Here is a 24,567-nt window from a genome sequence, read left to right as displayed (position 1 = left end):
GTTCAAGTCTGCGAATTCAAGGTGCTCAGGTTCCATGCCGACAATTGTAGCGTGGAGGGGTCCGGATGGCACACTTGGCCCCTGTCCATCGTTAGGAGGTCTGGACGGGGACGCAGAGGATTGGGCTCGCACTGGGACAGCAGAAGCAATTCCGAAAACCATGCCTGTCTGGGCCAACGAGGTGCGATCAGTAGGATGTGGCAGGGCTGCCTCGCATCTTCCACAGCAACCGCCGTACTAACGGAATCAGCGGAAAAGCGTAAGCGAATAGATCGCACCAATCGATCAAAAGGGCATTCCCGCACGACCCGGGGTGGGGATGCCAACTTGCGTAAGACGGGCATTTTCGATTCTCCGGTGTTGCAAAGAGGTCTAGAGCTGGGCGACCCCATCGGTGGAACACAAGATCCAGAGTCGGCTGGTGCAGTTCCCATTCGTGTGTTGAGGAAGTGGACCTGCTTAGAGAGTCCGCCAGGATGTTGGACACGCCCGGCAGATGGACAGCTGTCAAGGTGATCTGATGACGGAGAGCCCAATCCCAGATCGACTGGGCCAAGCGAGACAGATGTGGAGACTTGGTTCCTCCCTGTTTGTTCACGTAGTGCATGCTGGTGGTATTGTCCGTTTGGATAAGCACTGACTCCCCGTGAACTACAGGTAGGAATGACTTGAGCGCTAGGAAGATCGCCATCAACTCTAGCCTGTTGATATGCCACGTGCGTTGGGGCGGAGTCCACTTGCCTTTGATGGATAGGCCTTGGAGATGAGCGCCCCACCCCTCCAGAGAGGCGTCCGTCGTGAGCGTGAGATCTGTTGCGTGAACGAGGAACGACGTTCCCGTCTCCAGATTGGTTGGCTGCGCCCACCAAAGCAAGCTTTTTCTCATGCGGGCTGTGACCGCAACTAGGTCGTTGAAGGACCCGGAGACCTGACGCCACTGTAAGTCCAGTTCCTCCTGAATGGGACGAGTTCGCAATCTGCAATTTGGGATCAGTGCGATACAAGATGATGCCATCCCCAAAAAAGACTTTAACGTCCGAACAGAAACGGACTGTCTTTTTCGAATGAGGGAGACCAGACGAAGGATCTTCTGTCGCCGCTCGTGCGAGACGAACGCTTTTGAAAGTTTCGTCTCTAGGATCGCTCCCAAGAAGTTTCTGGTTTGCAAAGGCGCAAACTGTGACTTTTCGACGTTGATGGTCAACCCCAGGGACTGAAACACCTGCTGGCAAAGACGAGTGTCCTGACATAGTTGATGGTGGGATTGAGACTTGAGGAGGCAATCGTCCAAATATGGAAAGATTTGAACGCCTTGGAGACGCAGGTGAGCCACCACAGGGGCCGGTACCTTCGTCAACAGACGAGCAGCTGATCGCAGCCTGAAGGGCAAGACCTTGAACTGATAGTGCGTTTGTCCCACTTTGAAACGCAGGTACTGGCGATGTTGTTGGATAATCGGGACATGAAAGTACGCGTCTTGAAGGTCTATGGTGGTCATGAAATCCTCACTGGATAGAAGACGCAGGATTTCCAGTAATGTCAGCATGCGGAAAGATTGGCACTTTAGGAATTGGTTGAGAGCCCTCAAATCCAGAATGGGTCGCCAATCTCCGGTCTTCTTGAGTATGAGGAAGAATCAAGAGTAAAACCCCTCTCCCCTTTGATGTTTCGGGACCACTTCGACTGCACCCTTTAAAACAAGAAGACGGACTTGATGGTAAAGCTCCTTGAGGTGTGGAGGAGGCGGGCCAAATGGTGGAGTACGAGGAGGAATCTCGACGAATTCTAAGGTATGACCCCGCCGTACAATGTCCAAAACCCAGCGGTCCGAGTTGATGGAGGACCACTGAGAATAAAACAGAGAGATTCGACCTCCAACACTTTGGGGATGACAAAAGTCATTGACGCTTAGGAGTGTATCCGCGATAGGAGGACTTTCCCCTATAGGGTCTGGAGGGCTGTAACGACTCTGCTGAGTGGGTGCGTAACGCTGGTGGCCTTGATTGTAGGAGCGGTACTGTTGCCCTCCTTGAAAATTGGAAGAAGTGCCGCGTCCGCGCGCACCTCGAAAGGACTGCTTCCGAAATTGCAACGTGCCCAAAGACTTTGCCGTATCAGTGTCCTTCTTAATGGACTCCAGGGCGTCATCGATGTGAGATCCGAATAGCGATTCACCATCATACGGCATATCAAGTATCTTGGATTGGACTTCCTGCCGGAAGGAGGAGGATTTTAACCAACGCTGGCGTCGGAGGGCAGCTGCACTTGCAAGCAGATGGAAACCTGTACTAGCAATATCGACTGCACAGTCGATCATTTCTTCCGATGCTCTCTGCCCATCGTGAAGAATCTGCTGAGCGTCCGCCTTGGAAGCTTCAGGTATAAGATCTATTAATGCAGATATGTCCGACCACATCTGCCGGTCATAGCGTCCCAAAATGGCCAAGGCATTGGCTGCTCGGACAGAAGTGGAAGCCATGGTTGAAAACTTGCGGCCAATAGCATCTAGGCGTCGACCCTCTCTATCGGGAGGTGCGGTGATTGGAGACGCTGGGTTCCGGGCTCGACGCTGTGCAGCTTGAGTTACTACTGAGTCCGGCTTAGGGTGAGAGATCAAGCATGCCGGAGAACCGGTTGGGGTCTTGTATTTCTTCTCAAGGCGCGGTATTTGAGCAGGTAACGAGTTTGGAGCTTGCATGAGTTTAATTCCCTCCTTCCAAACAAAATCGATTATTGGAATCGTGTGGACTTGCTTATAAGGCTTATCTTTAAAATCATAGAGGAAACAGTCCTCCTCACGTTGCGATCTAGGAAATTTGAAACGCTGAGCTGCTTTATCCATTAGTAGATGAAAACTGGCGATATCTACAGGAGGTGATTCACCAGAGTTTCCTGGCTGAGGAGAGGGCGTCTGCGTTCTATAATCGTCCCACTCCGCCATATCCTGGTCGCCTGCATCCTCGTCCGAATTGTCAGGGACCTCTCCGTCCTCACGTTCTGGGACCGCCTCATCATCCGCATCCTGCGGATAAACCGTAGTATGGATTCTGATTGATGTCTGAACCTGAGACGAAGTTGTGGGTGGTAACGTTGGCGGAAGAGACGGTGGAGGCAGTGCAACGGCAGCAGGAGATTGTACAGGAGTACCTTGCGGCGTTGCTGGGAAATGACGGTTGTAATCATCCAGCATATGTTGGAGATTTGAGATCAATGTTAATGGTATTGTAGCCATAGGTACTTGGACCAACTGTTCCTCAGGTTGAGACTCTTGGTCTCCGCCATCTTCGTCAGTGTCAGACTCCTGACATTTGATAATCAAATCTGAGGGACTACGGGCCGCCCCAAACGTGTCACCTTCATTTTCAGAGTCAGTGTCATGCTCAGAGGTAGTGGCAAACATTGGAGACGGTGGTTGCGGCTCTGGGGCAGAGAACTGTTGGCACGGAGCCTTATTGCGACGATGGGATGAATCAACAGAGGATCCTGAAGTCTTCAAAGGCACTAACGGCAATGAGGCAAAGGAAGCCGGTGCCACCGTCGACGGCGCCGTCGACGCTATCGTCAACGGTGCTGATTTGGCTGTTGACGAAGATAATTTCGAAGAACCCATCGTCGACGGTGTGGCTGTCGACGGAGTCGTCGTCAGGGTTACCGTCGACGGGCGATCCATCGTAGACGAAGTCGTCGACGGTGCAGTCGTCGACGGTGCAGTCGTCGACGCAGGCAGAACTTCCGTAGACGGAGTCCTCGTCGACGGGGGCTTTGGTCGACGGAGTCTTCGTCGACGAGACCTTGGTCGACGGAATCGTAGTCGACTACGAAGATTTATTTGAGACTTTCGTCGACGAGGATTCTTTCTTCTTCGTCGACGGGGTGATGGGAATCGTCGACGGGACAGGCTTAGGAGGCAAAGAAACTCTCGTCGACGTGTATGCTGTTGACGAGACCGTCGTCGACGAAGTAAAAGCTGATGCCGTCGTCAGCGTCGAAGATGCAGACAATGCGGTTCTCGTTGTCGGAATGCTCGTAGACGCTCCCGTCGACGACGGAACTCTAAGAGGCGTGGAAACACACCGAGAGGCAGCAGAAGACGCCTGAGAGCCACATCTCGTGGGCGTAGTGGTAGTAGGAGTGGTAGGAGACACCACAGAAGCCAGAGGCAGGGCTAATTTCTTCTTTTTGAGGAAAGGAGATGGAAAATCCTGTACACTACCACGCTTAGAGGCTGCTGAAGAAGGACCAGATTGAAAACTTTCTGCATCTGACAGGGCAGAATCCTTGTCCTTTAGACGTTGGAGCCAGAGGAGAAGACGGCCTTCTCTGTCCTTGAGAGTCTTAGTAGAAAAAGTTCAGAACTTGCAGCTGCCAACCTCATGATCATGGTATAAACAATAGATACACTTCTGGTGGGGGTCCTTCTCAAAAAGGCGCAGCTTCCCACAAGAAGAGCAAGGTCTGAATAAAGACTTCTTACTTGACATGTTGAGAAAAACTGGAACTAGAAGATTTGAGGTGAAGAACTGAGCAGAGCTCAGGGAGACTCCCTTCACATGACGTGCGGTAGAAAATCTGAGGGCTTGAGCTTCTGAGGAGAAGGTTCTAGAGGATGCTGGCGCCTGATTGGCTGTAATTTGGACTAACATAATGACACTAATGTGTTCCAAGTAGTTTTTCTCTTTACCATGCATTCCTATGTAGGAATCGTTTTGGAGGTGTTCAGTTGTATTTCCTCTTCTTTTATTATGTATTATGTTTTTATATATATATGGCAATTGACAGAGGGCGGGAGCCCACTCAGGGCGTTACTTACCTCACTGGGTCAGGACTACAAAGACCAGCTCAACTGGCGACCTTCCTTCAGCCACGCCCACTGAGGCGGTCCTTCCAGCAATAAAAGGCAGGAAATGGAGTCCCAGTGAAGAAATTCTTTTCCCTCTGTGCACAGTCCCTGATGAAAAGGCGCTGAAGCCTTGAAACGCGTCGGACATCGTCATTCAATTTGGAGGTTCGAGTTGCACGCATCCCAAGGCATGAAAACCGGATGGCTGGGAGTTCGTCGTGTGCCCTTTTAAAATAGCTCGAGGGCTTTTGCTCATAGATTTTCCTGCACGGCTGCCCTTGGCCGTGACTAAAAGAGCACCACCTTCCCTCTCGCATCTGATGGTTAATGAGGGAGAAGGGGCCGCAGAAGAAACACCGCGTTCAGTCTGCCGGCACGAACTGCCAATGACAATACCATGCGTGCAGCACAGACTTTCGCCTTACTCAAAGGTATTACTTTGGCAATTGACAGAGGGCGGGAGCCCACTCAGGGCGTTACTTACCTCACTGGGTCAGGACTACAAAGACCAGCTCAACTGGCGACCTTCCTTCAGCCACGCCCACTGAGGCGTTCCTTCCAGCAATAAAAGGCAGGAAATGGAGTCCCAGTGAAGAAATTCTTTTCCCTCTGTGCACAGTCCCTGATGAAAAGGCGCTGAAGCCTTGAAACGCGTCGGACATCGTCATTCAATTTGGAGGTTCGAGTTGCACGCATCCCAAGGCATGAAAACCGGATGGCTGGGAGTTCGTCGTGTGCCCTTTTAAAATAGCTCGAGGGCTTTTGCTCATAGATTTTCCTGCACGGCTGCCCTTGGCCGTGACTAAAAGAGCACCACCTTCCCTCTCGCATCTGATGGTTAATGAGGGAGAAGGGGCCGCAGAAGAAACACCGCGTTCAGTCTGCCGGCACGAACTGCCAATGACAATACCATGCGTGCAGCACAGACTTTCGCCTTACTCAAAGGTATTACTTTGGCAATTGACAGAGGGCGGGAGCCCACTCAGGGCGTTACTTACCTCACTGGGTCAGGACTACAAAGACCAGCTCAACTGGCGACCTTCCTTCAGCCACGCCCACTGAGGCGGTCCTTCCAGCAATAAAAGGCAGGAAATGGAGTCCCAGTGAAGAAATTCTTTTCCCTCTGTGCACAGTCCCTGATGAAAAGGCGCTGAAGCCTTGAAACGCGTCGGACATCGTCATTCAATTTGGAGGTTCGAGTTGCACGCATCCCAAGGCATGAAAACCGGATGGCTGGGAGTTCGTCGTGTGCCCTTTTAAAATAGCTCGAGGGCTTTTGCTCATAGATTTTCCTGCACGGCTGCCCTTGGCCGTGACTAAAAGAGCACCACCTTCCCTCTCGCATCTGATGGTTAATGAGGGAGAAGGGGCCGCAGAAGAAACACCGCGTTCAGTCTGCCGGCACGAACTGCCAATGACAATACCATGCGTGCAGCACAGACTTTCGCCTTACTCAAAGGTATTACTTTGGCAATTGACAGAGGGCGGGAGCCCACTCAGGGCGTTACTTACCTCACTGGGTCAGGACTACAAAGACCAGCTCAACTGGCGACCTTCCTTCAGCCACGCCCACTGAGGCGGTCCTTCCAGCAATAAAAGGCAGGAAATGGAGTCCCAGTGAAGAAATTCTTTTCCCTCTGTGCACAGTCCCTGATGAAAAGGCGCTGAAGCCTTGAAACGCGTCGGACATCGTCATTCAATTTGGAGGTTCGAGTTGCACGCATCCCAAGGCATGAAAACCGGATGGCTGGGAGTTCGTCGTGTGCCCTTTTAAAATAGCTCGAGGGCTTTTGCTCATAGATTTTCCTGCACGGCTGCCCTTGGCCGTGACTAAAAGAGCACCACCTTCCCTCTCGCATCTGATGGTTAATGAGGGAGAAGGGGCCGCAGAAGAAACACCGCGTTCAGTCTGCCGGCACGAACTGCCAATGACAATACCATGCGTGCAGCACAGACTTTCGCCTTACTCAAAGGTATTACTTTGGCAATTGACAGAGGGCGGGAGCCCACTCAGGGCGTTACTTACCTCACTGGGTCAGGACTACAAAGACCAGCTCAACTGGCGACCTTCCTTCAGCCACGCCCACTGAGGCGGTCCTTCCAGCAATAAAAGGCAGGAAATGGAGTCCCAGTGAAGAAATTCTTTTCCCTCTGTGCACAGTCCCTGATGAAAAGGCGCTGAAGCCTTGAAACGCGTCGGACATCGTCATTCAATTTGGAGGTTCGAGTTGCACGCATCCCAAGGCATGAAAACCGGATGGCTGGGAGTTCGTCGTGTGCCCTTTTAAAATAGCTCGAGGGCTTTTGCTCATAGATTTTCCTGCACGGCTGCCCTTGGCCGTGACTAAAAGAGCACCACCTTCCCTCTCGCATCTGATGGTTAATGAGGGAGAAGGGGCCGCAGAAGAAACACCGCGTTCAGTCTGCCGGCACGAACTGCCAATGACAATACCATGCGTGCAGCACAGACTTTCGCCTTACTCAAAGGTATTACTTTGGCAATTGACAGAGGGCGGGAGCCCACTCAGGGTGTTACTTACCTCACTGGGTCAGGACTACAAAGACCAGCTCAACTGGCGACCTTCCTTCAGCCACGCCCACTGAGGCGGTCCTTCCAGCAATAAAAGGCAGGAAATGGAGTCCCAGTGAAGAAATTCTTTTCCCTCTGTGCACAGTCCCTGATGAAAAGGCGCTGAAGCCTTGAAACGCGTCGGACATCGTCATTCAATTTGGAGGTTCGAGTTGCACGCATCCCAAGGCATGAAAACCGGATGGCTGGGAGTTCGTCGTGTGCCCTTTTAAAATAGCTCGAGGGCTTTTGCTCATAGATTTTCCTGCACGGCTGCCCTTGGCCGTGACTAAAAGAGCACCACCTTCCCTCTCGCATCTGATGGTTAATGAGGGAGAAGGGGCCGCAGAAGAAACACCGCGTTCAGTCTGCCGGCACGAACTGCCAATGACAATACCATGCGTGCAGCACAGACTTTCGCCTTACTCAAAGGTATTACTTTGGCAATTGACAGAGGGCGGGAGCCCACTCAGGGCGTTACTTACCTCACTGGGTCAGGACTACAAAGACCAGCTCAACTGGCGACCTTCCTTCAGCCACGCCCACTGAGGCGGTCCTTCCAGCAATAAAAGGCAGGAAATGGAGTCCCAGTGAAGAAATTCTTTTCCCTCTGTGCACAGTCCCTGATGAAAAGGCGCTGAAGCCTTGAAACGCGTCGGACATCGTCATTCAATTTGGAGGTTCGAGTTGCACGCATCCCAAGGCATGAAAACCGGATGGCTGGGAGTTCGTCGTGTGCCCTTTTAAAATAGCTCGAGGGCTTTTGCTCATAGATTTTCCTGCACGGCTGCCCTTGGCCGTGACTAAAAGAGCACCACCTTCCCTCTCGCATCTGATGGTTAATGAGGGAGAAGGGGCCGCAGAAGAAACACCGCGTTCAGTCTGCCGGCACGAACTGCCAATGACAATACCATGCGTGCAGCACAGACTTTCGCCTTACTCAAAGGTATTACTTTGGCAATTGACAGAGGGCGGGAGCCCACTCAGGGCGTTACTTACCTCACTGGGTCAGGACTACAAAGACCAGCTCAACTGGCGACCTTCCTTCAGCCACGCCCACTGAGGCGGTCCTTCCAGCAATAAAAGGCAGGAAATGGAGTCCCAGTGAAGAAATTCTTTTCCCTCTGTGCACAGTCCCTGATGAAAAGGCGCTGAAGCCTTGAAACGCGTCGGACATCGTCATTCAATTTGGAGGTTCGAGTTGCACGCATCCCAAGGCATGAAAACCGGATGGCTGGGAGTTCGTCGTGTGCCCTTTTAAAATAGCTCGAGGGCTTTTGCTCATAGATTTTCCTGCACGGCTGCCCTTGGCCGTGACTAAAAGAGCACCACCTTCCCTCTCGCATCTGATGGTTAATGAGGGAGAAGGGGCCGCAGAAGAAACACCGCGTTCAGTCTGCCGGCACGAACTGCCAATGACAATACCATGCGTGCAGCACAGACTTTCGCCTTACTCAAAGGTATTACTTTGGCAATTGACAGAGGGCGGGAGCCCACTCAGGGCGTTACTTACCTCACTGGGTCAGGACTACAAAGACCAGCTCAACTGGCGACCTTCCTTCAGCCACGCCCACTGAGGCGGTCCTTCCAGCAATAAAAGGCAGGAAATGGAGTCCCAGTGAAGAAATTCTTTTCCCTCTGTGCACAGTCCCTGATGAAAAGGCGCTGAAGCCTTGAAACGCGTCGGACATCGTCATTCAATTTGGAGGTTCGAGTTGCACGCATCCCAAGGCATGAAAACCGGATGGCTGGGAGTTCGTCGTGTGCCCTTTTAAAATAGCTCGAGGGCTTTTGCTCATAGATTTTCCTGCACGGCTGCCCTTGGCCGTGACTAAAAGAGCACCACCTTCCCTCTCGCATCTGATGGTTAATGAGGGAGAAGGGGCCGCAGAAGAAACACCGCGTTCAGTCTGCCGGCACGAACTGCCAATGACAATACCATGCGTGCAGCACAGACTTTCGCCTTACTCAAAGGTATTACTTTGGCAATTGACAGAGGGCGGGAGCCCACTCAGGGTGTTACTTACCTCACTGGGTCAGGACTACAAAGACCAGCTCAACTGGCGACCTTCCTTCAGCCACGCCCACTGAGGCGGTCCTTCCAGCAATAAAAGGCAGGAAATGGAGTCCCAGTGAAGAAATTCTTTTCCCTCTGTGCACAGTCCCTGATGAAAAGGCGCTGAAGCCTTGAAACGCGTCGGACATCGTCATTCAATTTGGAGGTTCGAGTTGCACGCATCCCAAGGCATGAAAACCGGATGGCTGGGAGTTCGTCGTGTGCCCTTTTAAAATAGCTCGAGGGCTTTTGCTCATAGATTTTCCTGCACGGCTGCCCTTGGCCGTGACTAAAAGAGCACCACCTTCCCTCTCGCATCTGATGGTTAATGAGGGAGAAGGGGCCGCAGAAGAAACACCGCGTTCAGTCTGCCGGCACAAACTGCCAATGACAATACCATGCGTGCAGCACAGACTTTCGCCTTACTCAAAGGTATTACTTTGGCAATTGACAGAGGGCGGGAGCCCACTCAGGGCGTTACTTACCTCACTGGGTCAGGACTACAAAGACCAGCTCAACTGGCGACCTTCCTTCAGCCACGCCCACTGAGGCGGTCCTTCCAGCAATAAAAGGCAGGAAATGGAGTCCCAGTGAAGAAATTCTTTTCCCTCTGTGCACAGTCCCTGATGAAAAGGCGCTGAAGCCTTGAAACGCGTCGGACATCGTCATTCAATTTGGAGGTTCGAGTTGCACGCATCCCAAGGCATGAAAACCGGATGGCTGGGAGTTCGTCGTGTGCCCTTTTAAAATAGCTCGAGGGCTTTTGCTCATAGATATATATATATATATTTATATATTTAGCATTATTGCTATTTTATTTACCGTGGGACTCCCACTTCGACGACGGGGAATATTCAAGCATGTGAATCTATGAAAGACACCCCTAATACTGGAGAACTGGGCAGCATCACTAGTATAGACCCAAAGAAGTCTGCTCACACCTTCACTTGGGAGCATCTCGTAATAAATGTTACGATGGAAAGCAAAGGAAATCACACAATCAGCATGGGGTGAACAAATGTGTCAATACATCGTCAAACCACAGTTCAGCACCGTCAAGTATCATATAATACCACCATCCTAGAAGTATCCTCCGAAATGAATACTAATAAGTTCCTTTTTAATGTCATGGGTCAGAGGTGTCGGAACAAATCAGGTTACATAAAGAATGGAAAGACTCATAAGTGAATTGTGTATAATGAGCGTGCAGAAGGAGCAATAAAAATATATAAAGGCTTCCTCCAGGGTTCTTCGAGACACCATGTAATTACAAAACAACAGTGCACATTTTGCTGCATGCGCTGTCAATGAAAAATGAACACACAAAGAATATTATGGATGCTCCAGCAAACAAAATGGAGTTGAGACCTAGTTTAGCCTATGCCAGGAAAACATAATTCATTTTAATACGCAAATTAACATTTTGCTCCAACACCAGCACAATCTAAGCTAAAACAACCCACAAACTGCATCTAAACGTTGCCCAGTAGTTGCAGAGTTGAGCTCCCAGCAAACACCCACTTTGAGAACCCCCATTCTACGCTTGGAAGGCTCCAAGAACTTGCCTGACGCTCCAAGATATTGTCCAATAAACTTGCAACCTACACCTTGCCATTGAAGAACCTGTCAAAGAACACTTGTGCCCAATGGCCCCAGATTGCAGAGTTCGGCAGTCCTTGTGCATGGACATCAGTGTGCATTTGGCCCCCCAACCAAGAGTCGCACTTACTTACACAAACACCCACCCATAATCTTGACACCTGTGAAGTGGTGAGTTCGCTGTTCAACTCAGGGGAAGATCTCAGGATCAGGAAGAGGAACAAGTGCATCTGGAAGGCTAGTGAAAAGCTTAGCAGAGAGGGCTGCGGCAGGCAAAAGTTCATGCATAGCTGACAGAGAGACTGCCCGCAAGTATGACCATCTGAGTCCGCCGCCTGCTGCTGCTAAATTGTGCATGTGTGAACTTGGATTTAGCAGGACTGCAAGAGTGGCCCTAAATGGAAAATTACAGAGCCAATTACCAGCGACTAATAAATATTAATTGCCAAAGACTAATGATTTACAAGGTACATCCCCCCATGGAAGAGAGACTTGTGAAGAGTTCTGGAATGAGAAAGCACAAAGAGATGGTTCATCTCATATACTTTCAGAAATCTAACTGCCTCCATAGTATATCCCAAAAGCTAAGTACACGAGAAATGAGCCATGCATCAGGGTTGGACAAAGCAGCAAAAGTTATCATGGCGTACAGATGCTTGACAGCATGGTGTCTTGTCTGCGGACATGCCTTACCTCTTACCTTTAGGGCTGCAGTTCCTGCATACTGACGGCTGATGGCATCTCCATTATTTGCCCACATAATCTGGTATATCCGATAACATTTTAGTGGAAGTGGCTGCTCCGGTGGCATCACGCCCAATTTCTTGAGCTAGATTTAAAGATGCAGATTAGCAATTGTGGCAGGAGTGACCAACAACCATATTTGCATGCAGGTCGATAATTTCCAGTATAGTTCTACAATGCACATTTTTTTTTTTTTAAAGCAGGAACATTTTGACTGCCAGTAAACTTAGGATTCCGTTTTCTTAATTATGACTAGTCTCCGCAGAGTGCATACATAAATACATAAATGTATCCACCTTACAAAACTATTGACATAAATGATTCAAGAAACAAACCATGATTTCCAAGGTGCTCATACAGAGCAAAATGGTAAGAACAAACAGTGCAGCAGTATAACAGACCTTCAATAAAACTGAAATAAACTCAGAAGAGCATTTTGTAACAGTACATATTTCACAATTTACAAAAAAAAATGAATTTATTTAAAATTGTGTAAATAATTCAAAATAAAAGACGTATGGTACACGGATATATATGGCGAAGCTTTTCACACAAATTTTCCATGAAAATGGGCTCGCACCACAACGGAAGTCTCTTTCAAAAGAAATACCCGTTATTAGCCGAAAGCCTTCCAATAAGTACAAAACAAGGGAGCCTTATTATGAGTATTGCTGGTGTGATGTCAGCCCTGGCAACTAGAGTGTTGGAAATTCTACCACGTTTGTCAACCTGGTGAAAAATTCTCCAACCAAATAGGTGCTCATGCTTTGGCAGGTGGCACTTCGAGAGGTTGGATTCTGTGGGGAAAATCCACTTTTGCAAAGTTCTGCCAGTGGAAACTGGAAATGTACCCACATATCTTGTCTTCCTAATATATAGTGGGTGGGGTCCCCAACTATTTGATAAAATCTGCCTCTGCCCTTTTCATGGCAGTCTGTCACTACGATAACTCTGTCAAACATGGTAACAAACCTTTCACAATCGAAGGGGAAATCAGGATTGATATGAACATATTACGTAAACATACAACTATGTACAAGCAGTGACTAGCAGTAATGCTGGGTCTATTGGAAAACTGACCATTTCAAAGCAAACTATAGATAAGTGACAGTAATAAAAAATCGATATATAAAGACCAATTTATATCTCTTCTAAAAGAATTTCTGAAACTGGCAAATTATGAACTTTAAAATGCTGTGGCCAATAGAAACTGGTCAACATTGGAGAGATTTTAAGGCCACTCTATAAATACGTTTATGGTCTTTCAGAAAGATAGATAGATGGAAACACTAACATCGTGCGTTAGAAGGCTTTGGTACAAACATATTTGGATTGAACCCCATTTTACAAGAGAGTTTAGGCATTCTCTCCAAGGAACATTTTATACATTTAGTGGCAAATAATATGTTTAAAGCACATTATGTCTCCAATATTGATCAAAACTGTTAAATCTAGAGCAATATGGCATGTTATTCTGATGGATAATTCTACTTGCAGATTTCTCACCTTCTGGATATCCCAGGCGCATGTCTGGATCTAGTCTGGATCTAGAAACTCTTCAATACAATGGCACTCCCATGCTGGTAGGGGGCTCTAGCACTGCATGCGGCGCCCCGTGACCTCACTGGAACTATAAAGCACCTCTGTCAGCATGCTGGTGTCAGTTCTTTTTTTTCCACACCCTTGATGCGGTCTCTCAAATCTCCCCTTAAGTTCTACATGGTTTTAAATATTCTATTGCTCCGGTGCAGTTTTTTCCTCTTCAAATGTCTCCACCCAAACAGTCCGGTTTTAAACTATGGAGGGACTTTAATAGTCAGATGTCCATCACCGACCCCCAAACATCTGCTTTTGGTGCCTCGGATCTAACCACACTTTGAAGGCATGCAAGTCATGTTGGCGGATGCATGCCAAGACTATTAAGGATAGGGATGCCAAAACGTTTATAGCACGGCACAAGACAGAAGACAAGTTCACCATGAATCCAGACCGTGGTCACGGTCTCCGGAGTCGCCTCCATTGTCAAAAGTTCTCAAAGAAGAACAAGAAAAAGAAGTTGCATGAGTCTGGATGCAACTGAGCTTCAAAAAGTAAGTTACTAAGAACTCCTGCTTCACCTCAACCAGTGTTGGAAAAGGAACCAACAGAAGCCCTCATGGAGGGTAACCAAACAAGGCAAGTGGACTGTGTTCTCGAGGAGAAGATACTTTGCCCTGCAACGTGGGATCTGAATACAAGCTGGACGAACAGCTCTACGGCCGGTGCTCAAAAGCCCCAACGTTTAACGAACAATATATTGTCTTGATTTCTTGTTTATTCCAGCTTGGCTCCAAGTGTAAGTCTTTTCCCACAGTTTTAGAAGAATGTATCCCTTTGGTCGTCCCATTCAAGAGGAGAAGCAGCCTTTTGCAGCTCCACGCCCTGAGCGAAAGGAGCCTGGTTGGTCCTCCTGGTCTCTGAAAGTAAAATTGTGTTTGTGGTAATTATCCTGGTTTCCCTGATATTGGTGCTTGGGGTAACATACTTTCTCGAGGAGAAATATCCTGTGCATATTTTGATTGGTACTACGCCTGTTCCCCCCGAACAGATCTGTTACTCTGGCGCCCCACAAGGAGGAACACAGGAAGTCCTATTAAGATAATGTTTTCATTCAGAACCTGCATCAGAGGCACGCTGCTTGTAATAAGATTAAGTTTTGGGTATGTGGATTGTTGCCCTCAGTGACTCATGGAAGTGGTAATTTGTTATCCATGCCTTTGTCAAAAGTCAGTAGTTGTGAGGGGTGGTTTGCATTGCTCAGCATGGTCCTTTCCCCTTCTCAAATTGATCCAGTTGAACGAAAGGGTACTGGTTCCCGTACCCTGACCCAGAATGTACCTTTCCAGCATAAAGTACCCCCTGGTGCTCCCATAGGTCAAGAGCCGTTTGGCAGGTTGTTCTTGATCTCCTGCATGTAGGCGTTCAAGGGGGTAAGAAAACGGAATTGGTCTCAGGTGGAGAGGGACAATTTTCTACAGCTCAACAGGTCTGAATATACCAGACCTTTCAGGTCCGCAACGTTACTGAAGACAAGCCGATACCTCTGTCTGTGGTGGATGTCATGGCTCCCTTTTGCGTCCAGGGGGTTGGAGAAGTAGAGGTGGGGGTGAGAAGATGCAACACTACATACAATCTGAAAGTAACTAAGTGTCCACCCCTGATCCCGCCACCTAATTTTTATTTTGTTTGTGGAGCTCACAGTTATGTTTGGCTCACTGAAGGATGGTCGCAAAGGTGTTACCTTTCTCACCTCCTGCCACCCATGTACATAGCCCCTCCCAATTACCATAAGGACCATTGTTTGCATCTTAGAGGTGCACATGTAGCCAGGTTTAAGAGAATGATTAGCACTGATGACATAGAACAGACAGACACCACCTTACAGCAGTTCTCAGACGCAATGAAAGGCATCATACCCTTTTGGGGCCCTATGGCTAATAGTCTTAATATTAGACGGCTCAATAGGGTAGTGGAAGGGGTCATTAATACGACTGCAGGATAATTGACAAGCATCACAGTAAAGGTCCAGGCTACGAGACATGTTACCATCCAAAATCGCATGGCTTTAGGCGTTATCCTAGCTGATCGCGTGGAGCCTGTCAAGTCATTGGCAGTAGCTGTTGTGTGTACATCCCTGACCACGCCCCCACTCTGTATGCAGCCATACAGAAACTGCACAAAATAGCCTTGGAGATACACCAGGAGAATAAATATCCACATTTGTAAAGCGCACAATCACCCGTAAGGGTCTCTAGGCACTGGGGGCCGTCGGGAAGATTAAGCAAGCTATTGCCCAGAGTCACATTGAGGTTCCGTGACAATTTTAAGTGATGTTTTCGACTCGCACGAATATGGTCGAGTCTGGTATCTAACAACCGCAAATGACGAGTTTAGTAAGTGTGCGCAGTTTCGCTGTGCTAACTTAAACCGTTCGTTTGATATGTGGGTTTTTCATCTGTACCCACGGGTTCCATCTTAGATACGGCATCCATTTTGTCTCTTGCCCTCAAGTAGCCAGCGAACGGACACTGTCCGCTTCGTCACCCTGGGACTCTCAGGATATTTGTGGAAGACACATGTACTTTGTAAATATCTTTTACGATGAGGGGGATGATATTGTAAGGCAGATGGCCCCGCTCGAGGCTCATCTTGCCGTCCGGTTTATTGTCTCAGCCGTGCATCTCATTAGGCACGTCCCTTTGATGCCTGTATCTCGTGTTTCCCGATACCTCCCCTTTTACACCCTTTTCGATTTCCCCACTGTCTCCATCTCCCTCTGCACCTGTCTTTGTCCCTATTTCGATCTGTTTTACTGCCGATTGGAATTCACTAATGTTGGGAAGATGGGTTTTTACAGTTGGGAACCGCCAAATGTTTCCGCACTTATGTTCCGGACCTTATGTGTACCAAAGTGACCAAAGCGACCCCTCTGAGGGATAATTATGGGAACCAGGTTGTAAACTTTTGTGTACCATGTTGTCCTATGAGTTAATTTTGTATAAAAGGAGCGATCCACAGAACCAATTGGAAGCAGTCTCCCCAAGTTGCACGTGTTGTACTTGTTGTGACTTCTGTGTTCCCTGCAGTAAATAAAACCTTGAATCTTTGACGCCGAAGGAAGTGTCCCGTGTCTCTGTAGTTTGTGCGCCGAAACAGGTAACCCATGAAGGTTATAGGTGTTGTTCCCTGGCACCGCTGGTACTGTTAAAAAGTCCAGTCCTTCAGTTGGCGCCCAACGTGGGGCGACTTCAGCGGTACCGGTCCGGTCCAAAGCCTGATGATCGTGAGGAACTTCGTGTGAAATCTCCGAGGGAAGGTGCACCCCGCTTCATCGATCCTGTTGTCGAAATAAGTGGCCCGAAGTTTTTCCCTGCGAAGATTCCCGCCTCCTGACGGCTGCAACGGACCGATGCCCTGACTGTCGACCTGTCTTCGACGCCCGGCGTAGACCTTATGTACAAGCGAGACGATAGACGGGCCTTCCTGGTGACGCCATTGAAGTTCTGAGTTAAGTATTTGTGGGTCGCTCCCAGTCCTTAGTGGTTGTTCTAGCTTTTTTGAAAGCTTTGTGGTTAGCCTTTAAGGCTTTGTGGTAATAGCTCACTGAGCTTTGTAATAGCCTCCTCGGGCTTTGTGGTTAGCTCTCCGAGCTTTGTAATAGCCTTAAGGCTTTGTTGTGTTGCATGGTTCCATTGCATTTGTGGTTCTTAGTATTGGTCCTTAGTATTATTTGACAGTTGCAATTGCCAAAAACCGAGGGTTTTGACTTACACGAGGTTTTATTGCTTCGGTAATCCTTGAAGTTTGATACTAGGTTAGTGTGCACGATGCCTAGCCATAGTGATTTATTTCGTATTTTCAAATGTTGCGCAATGGATTCCCGGTTGGAGGACTCATGTCCGATACCTCCAGTTGGAACTCCGATACATGATCTTTATAGTCGACATGGGGTGGGTCCTATAATATATAATGATTACTGGATCCGCTATACAAAGAAAGACGGTGACCTTAGATGGCCACCACACGGAACTTTTGAACTTTCGATTTTAGATAATCTTGAGGCTAAATTATTTTTAAAGAAAGCTAGGCCAGCTATGTTTGATTCCTTTCGGATATGGCGTAAAGAGGCCAAACAGAAAGAAATCAAACAACTTAAAAAAGATAAAAAGCAAGAGTTCGTTCCTGTAATGCAAGCTATAAAAGAATGTAGACAAGACAAAGAAGAAAAAGATATGGAAATCGCTACTAGATTGCATCACATGAAAATAGATAAATGTTACCCAGTTTTACCGAATAATCTAGAAAAGAAAGAAGAAGATTTGAAGGAGGATTCCTTGTTATCATACTTGATGAAATCACCACCTCCTTATGTACAGGGTGCTACTGCTCCTGTAGTTCCTCCTATAGCTCCTCCTGTTGTTCCTCTTGTTGCTCCAGCGGCTGCGGGCCAGCCCGCTGTTAACCCTACGTTTGTTCCACCACCTGTCCTCGTTCCTACTGCTCCCGTACCTGTACCTTTGCAGACTGTTGTTTCTGCTACTCCAACTACCTTGTCCGTTCCTACTATGCCTTCCTTCACCTCTAGTGTTGTTGCCCCTGTTTTTCTTTCTCCTTCTGTTCGTAAGCGTGTTCCTAACTCTGTTGCTACCCTTTATTCACCTCTTTCTGGTCCGTTATTTTCGTCTGATTCATCTGACACTCCTCAGAGACGGAGTCAGATCCCTAGTGGTAGGGAGAAAGAGACGTTAGTAACAATGGCACATAGGTGGATAAGACATCCTGCTAATTACACTCCGCGGGTAGTCTTTGATACGTTTACTCAGTTTAATGAGCCTACACAGAGATTCGTATTTGAGGAAATGTGTAACTTTTTGAGGGAAGAATGGTACAATAATGATGTAGATGATGTACCGTCCGACATAATTGAACTTCAAAGTCACTTTTCGAACGGTATGATTATAGGAGACGATGTACGACGTGCAGTGGAACGCTTATTAGCATTCAGATCCACAGCACATTCTCGGGTGACATTAGATGATACCACTGAGAACTGGAAAGCGGTTCCTGGTCAGTATCCCATGAGAGAAGTCCCGCCACTGTGGGTGCCTGGAGATCCGCAAGCTAACCCTGCGGTTTTACCACATTTTCGAAGGGTGTGTATACATCTTCCATGGAAACGATCGGAAGTTTTGCAAGTGAAGCAATCCTTACCCGATCCGCGTAAAAATCCGGCTGGTTATTATAAGGAGTTATCACAACTGATAGAAGCTTCTATTATGAATATTGCCGACATCGACATGTTGTTTGGCAATGTTGTACCGCAACCAGTTTGGGCTAAAATTCGTCAAGCCAATCACGCAGCTGAATTAGGGGGTGATTGGGCTGCACTACTAGCAGCTGATGCATTACAAGTTGGTGGGGCCAAACCTGAACAGTTGATCTTGGATTTACCTCAGAAAATCATTACGCTCATGAAAACTCTCATGCCAGCGATGAAGGTGAACTGGGATAAGTTATCAGCTTGTAAGCAAAAGAAAGACGAGAGTGTCTCGGATTTCTTTACAAGGTTTGAGGAAGCATTTGTCGACCACAGCGGCCAGGACATGGGCGCTGAGGGAGGTCAGCGGTTATTCGTTGACAAATTTGTGTCAAATTTGCTGCCTGAGCTATGCAACAAATTAAAGAATTCAGAAAGTGCGTGGGCAGTTTCAACCCCTGCGCAAATACTAGCAACGGCTCAGTATTATGAGAATAGGGAAAAGGAAGAAAGTGATCGTGTAGAAAAGAAAACGAAAGAACTCAAAACAAAGGTTTTGTTGCAACAAGCATACCCTCCACGATCAAACCAAAATGATGCACAACAGCAGTATCGACCGCGAGCACAGCCCGATAGGACACAGCCGCGCTCGGACAACTTTGATTCCAGATCTTCACTTGGGTATAATCAGTGCGCATATTGTAGGAAAGAGGGACACCTAAAATATGATTGTCTTGCCTTACGGGACCGCCTGAATGGTGTGTCGACACGTGGAAACCGTGGTGGTGGTCCTCAACAGGCACCACGTGGTAGAGGTCGTGGTTCATCCCACAATCAGAGTGATCGTTATCAAAATCAATCAGATGCAAATAATTACTTTGACCAGCGAAATGCGGGGTCAGTTCGATCTGCACAGTATAATGTGGATGACTATTACGTAGAGCACGAGACTGTTGTAAATGACCATTACTAGGACAGCCAACGACAACGAGAGGGAGTAGTGTCAGTTCCGGTCGATCAGAGTGGGCCTTACGTTGCAGTGGCTACATCGGGTGTAGTTGAGCCTTTTCTGTTAGACACTGGTGCGACGAAAAGTTCCATCATGCATTCAAAACTCCCTGGCGCACCTTTGTCTGGCTTAACGAATGTTTCCGTTGGATTCTCTGGCGCCCCTGTTAGTAACCCAGTCTCTAATCCTTTGCCTCTTATGATTGGACCTTGTGAGCTAACCGCTCCACTGATTCTATCTACAGGTTGTGGTGAAAATCTTTTGGGTCTGGATTTGTTGAAACGATTATATGCAACATTGTATTGTTCCCCCGAAAGAGTGGAACTTACATTGGGACGGAGAGTGATCTCTCCCATGTATTTATCGGTTGATAAATTCCCATCGGAATTGAGTTCCCTCCCTGCGTCTCTATGGGCCACAGGTCCCAATGACGTGGGCCTGTTAGACATTCCACCCTATGAGATTCAATTGAAACAAAATGCGCGATTACCGCGTTTACCTCAATATCGTATTTCTCTTGAGGGCGAACGAGCGCTGTTAGCAATCGTTCATGATCTCATTGGAAAAGGTGTTGTTGAAGAAACGCGTGGAAACGTGTGCAATAGCCCTGTATTACCAATTCTGAAACGAACTGACCCAACTAAACCTCCTGTGTATCGTTTTGTAATAGATTTGAGAGAGGTAAACAAAATAGTGGTTCCGCAATTTCCTGTGGTCCCTGACATTACAGCCTTATTAACAATGATTCCAGCATCTGCCTCCTGGTTCACAGTGATCGATCTAAAGAATGCTTTCTTTAGCATCCCGATTGCAGAGGAAAGCAGAGACCTGTTCGGATTCTCATTAGGAGGTCGCAGTTTTAGGCTAAAACGCGCTCCACAGGGCTACTGTGAGAGTCCGTCAATCTACAGCCAAGCACTTAAAGGTCAGCTTGATGCCTTTGTATTGCCTAAAGGTGCAGCTTTGATTCAATACGTTGACGATCTTTTAGTGGCAGCTGATACGGAGGCCATTTGCAAAACGGCTACAGTATCATTATTGCACTATCTACATGACTTGCACCACAAGGTATCGCCTTCAAAGCTACAGTATTGTTGTCAAGAAGTTACCTATCTAGGTCACTTATTGTCAAAAGAAGGGAGAAGGTTGACCCCAGAGAGAATTGCAGCGATTTCCCGAATGACTGTGCCAAAAACCCAAAGAGATGTTCGTGCCTTTTTAGGTATTACGTCCTACTGCAGACAATGGATTCCAAATTTTTCATTGTTGGCGAAACCATGGATAGCTCTTACATGTAAAGATGTTTCATCCCCAGTACCCTGGTCTGAAGAATGTCAGAAAAGTTTTTCGGAATTGCGTGATGCGTTGTGTTCGGCTCCTGTGTTGGGTACCCCTGACTACAGTAAGCCGTTTACACTATACGTTCACGAGAGGGATGGTTGCGCGTTGAGTGTTTTGACACAGTCTTTTGGTGGTAAGCAACGCCCATGTGCCTATTTTTCTTCGACTTTAGACCCAGTAGCAAGAGCTTTGCCAAGTTGCTTAAGGGCAACAGCGGCAGCTGCGGCGTCCATTCGACAGTCCGCAGGTCTAGTCATGGATAATATGCTCACGGTAATGGTTCCGCATGCAGTCGACACTATATTGAACCGAACGAAAACTCAACATCTGACGAGCGCAAGATTGTCTGGATATGAGTTGACGTTGCTGGCCAGTCATATACGGATAAAACGATGTAATGTGTTGAATCCAGCAACATTGCTGCCGATCGATGCAGAATCAAGTGGTGAAGCAGTACATGACTGCTATCTCAAAACTGAAGAGGAAACTAAGGGTCGCATTGACCTAAAAGATACTCCATTGACAGATCCCGATGGTACTTTGTATGTGGATGGTTCTTGTTTCAAGTTACCGAACGGTGATGTGACGACTGCGTATGCTGTAGTTACATTGAGAACAATTGTGGAAAGTGCAAGATTAAGTCAGAATTCGGCTCAGGCTGCTGAGTTAATTGCTTTGACGAGAGCGTGTGTGTTGTCTAAGGATAAACGGGTGAATGTGTTTACAGATAGCCAGTATGCGTTTGGTGTGGCACATAGTTTTGGACGACTGTGGAGAGAGAGAGGATTCCTTACGTCACATGGTACGAAGATTCAACATGGACAGCTTGTAAATGATCTTTTGGATGCACTTACGTTGCCTAAGCAAGTGGCAATTGTTAAATGTAGTGCGCATCGTAAGGTGACGGATGATGTTGGTCGTGGTAATGCGTTTGCGGATGAGACTGCTAAGGAGACTGCCCGGAACCTTAGCACTCGAATGTATGTGACGAGTTCGGTTAGGTGGCCTGCAGAATCAAGTATGTGTGAGAACACTATCGAGAGTGTGAAAGCAATTCAGAATGAGGCCACCGAGACTGAAAAGGCGAAGTGGAAAGAAAGTACGGGAAAGTTGGATGCGAATGGTTGTTGGACTGACTTATCGGAACAGAAAAGATGGATGTTGCCTGATGCATATGTGCTGGCTGTTGTGACTATGACACATGGGTTAGCACATATTAGCGCGAAAGGTATCTGTAAATTGCTGTTTCCTGTGTGGAAGAATGATGGTATTACGAAATGTGCTGAACGCTTGGTTAAGAATTGTATGGTGTGTTTGATGCACAATCCTGGTAAGGGCACTCCCACTCCACCTGGCCATTTTGCCCCTCCTGCGTACCCTTTCGAAGTTATCCAGTTGGACTTTATCCACATGGAGAGATGTAATAATTTGAAGTATGTGCTGGTTGTGGTGTGTGCATTTTCTAGGTGGATCGAGGCCTACCCCCTTAAGGATAATACGGCTTTATCCACGGCAAAAATTTTACTCAAAGAGTATTTTTCCCGCTACGGAATGCCTCGGGTTGTGTGGTCAGACAACGGAAGTGAGTTTGTTGGGAGCGTGATGAAGAGTGTGTGTCGCGGGTTAGGGATTGTACAGAAATTTCATAGTGCCAATCATCCTCAGTCAGCCGGTTTGGTTGAAGGGTACAATGGCACCCTTAAACTAAAACTAGCAAAGATTCAGGCTACGACAGGTCTTTCGTGGCCTGACGCTTTACCCTTAGCATTACTGTCAACAAGGGCAACTGTACACTCCCGAGTAGGGCTCAGTCCCTATGAAATAGTGTTCGGTCGTCCTGCCAATGTTTGGGGGGTCCCTAGACCGGGTGCCTTTTGTGATCTTGAGTATCCAATGTTGATCGATTATCTTCATGACTTGACTGCTAAACTGAGGTTAATTCACCAACAGGTTCACGAAGCATTGCCGACACAGACGGAGGGTCCAGGCCACCAGCTCCAGCCCGGAGATTGGGTGGTAACGCGAAATTTTTCACGCAAGAACAATTTGGATCCCAGGTTCACTGGACCCTATCAGGTCCTCCTTGCCACGAGAACTGCAGTTCGTCTTGAGGGGCGGAAAAATTGGGTGCATGCCACCCATACCAAGAAAGTCCCCATTCCGTTGCCAGCAGACTTATGGGTAAGGAAAGGCATTGCATCAACTGAAACCGAAGGATTGCCGGCGTTTGTACCTTTCAGCGACGCACAACCTGTCGGAGAATCCTCAGTGCAGCAAAAAGGCATTATTGAACACTTGTCATCAGAAGACTCAAGACCAGAACATTCAGCTGATCAACAGGGCGTTGTCCCTTCAACGGATCTTTTGTTTAACGAACAGACACGTCCTGGGAAAACCCGATATTTTTTGAGATCCAGCACTAAAGACTAATAAAAAACCCCGTTCTGTCCCTTGACAAATGCATTATCCCGTTTTCCATGATCAGTTTGAACACTCATTCTATTGTAATTATTTCGTACATATTCATTGAGCTTTGTTCCTTACATTTTTGTTTCCACAGCTGAGAGACATTGTTTTCATATATATATATTTGTGAAATAAAGGCCGTAGGGCCGCGCGTGTACTTCCTCCTGGTTAGTAGGTCTTGACGCTAGGTTAAAGACCGTCGGTTCCTGGGAACTCCTAGGAATTGACTATTGCTACACAGAACGAAGTGCGTCAAGAAACGTTGCGGACGGTCATAGGAAATGGCATTTTCAAAGCTGATGTACTTGGAAAGAGCTCAAGCACAAAGATTCAAGCTGCAGCAACTCAGTCGTACCAAATGTTGTGTGTTCCAAATATTCGTACTGTTTGTGACTGTTTCTGCGTTATTGGCGGGTGGAGTGTATTACACAATGTCTTACTTCTTGCCCTCTATCATACCTACTCCTACCCCTGACTTTAAACTCACCTCCACTGTTTCTCCTCATTCTTTTCACATCTTACCTGAACACGAGCAGGCTAGACGTGCAGAATTCCGCAACAATTCCTTTATTCAGCTCCTTCATCAGCATCAGTTAGTGGTTAACACTACTAATTGTTGGGTGTGTGGGTTGATGCCACATACTACGGATAAGGGAATTCCATATCTGGTGTTACCGTATAGCTCCCAAGGGTCTGCTCGAGCATTTCAAACAATGTTTCGAAGCGCACTGGGTTTCCACCCCATTCGAGAACCACGTTCCCCCTACTCTGGTCCTACCTCGTACCAAAAATCTTTGTCTATAGCAATAGAGGATTTAGATAGCGATATCTATGATCCCTCGCTTATCCCTGAAGAAGAGGTACAAGCCTATAGGGTCCTAAGTAGAGGCGAATATAGTGTGTTCACTGGTGGAAAACAGCTTAAAAGCTCGCCTCCGATATGGGTCGTACCCCACACTGGCAATTTTTGTTTAATAGGTCGCGGCCGTAGATCGAAAGCCCGACTTGGAGAGAGTGCTTGCACTGAAAATTATATTTTGCCAATGGTCTCGTCCCCTGTGTTTTTGGCTGCCAAGGGTACATACTTTATTTGTCATGATCGTGCGTATGCATGGTTGCCCTCTGACTTCATGGGCTCATGTTTTAT

The 24,567-nt window shown here is 47.7% G+C and overlaps 1 protein-coding gene across 3 annotated transcripts in view; it reads right to left on the bottom strand.

Annotated features, from left to right (window-relative positions):
- The window catches only part of INPP5F (inositol polyphosphate-5-phosphatase F), a 1,146,251-nt gene that overhangs the window by 242,057 nt on the left and 879,627 nt on the right, over positions 1 to 24,567 (bottom strand). For all 3 annotated transcript variants that reach the window (XM_078643924.1, XM_078643926.1, XM_078643927.1), the window contains one exon: positions 11,765 to 11,893. In XM_078643924.1, coding sequence (XP_078500050.1) covers positions 11,765 to 11,893 — 129 coding nt within the window. The remainder of the gene's footprint in view (positions 1 to 11,764; positions 11,894 to 24,567) is intronic.

Source organism: Lissotriton helveticus, chromosome 5_1 (assembly GCF_964261635.1).
Source record: "Lissotriton helveticus chromosome 5_1, aLisHel1.1, whole genome shotgun sequence".
Classification (NCBI taxonomy): domain Eukaryota; kingdom Metazoa; phylum Chordata; class Amphibia; order Caudata; family Salamandridae; genus Lissotriton; species Lissotriton helveticus.
The sequence above is the reverse complement of the archived record's forward strand: the minus strand, read 5'-3'. Positions and strand labels throughout refer to the sequence as shown.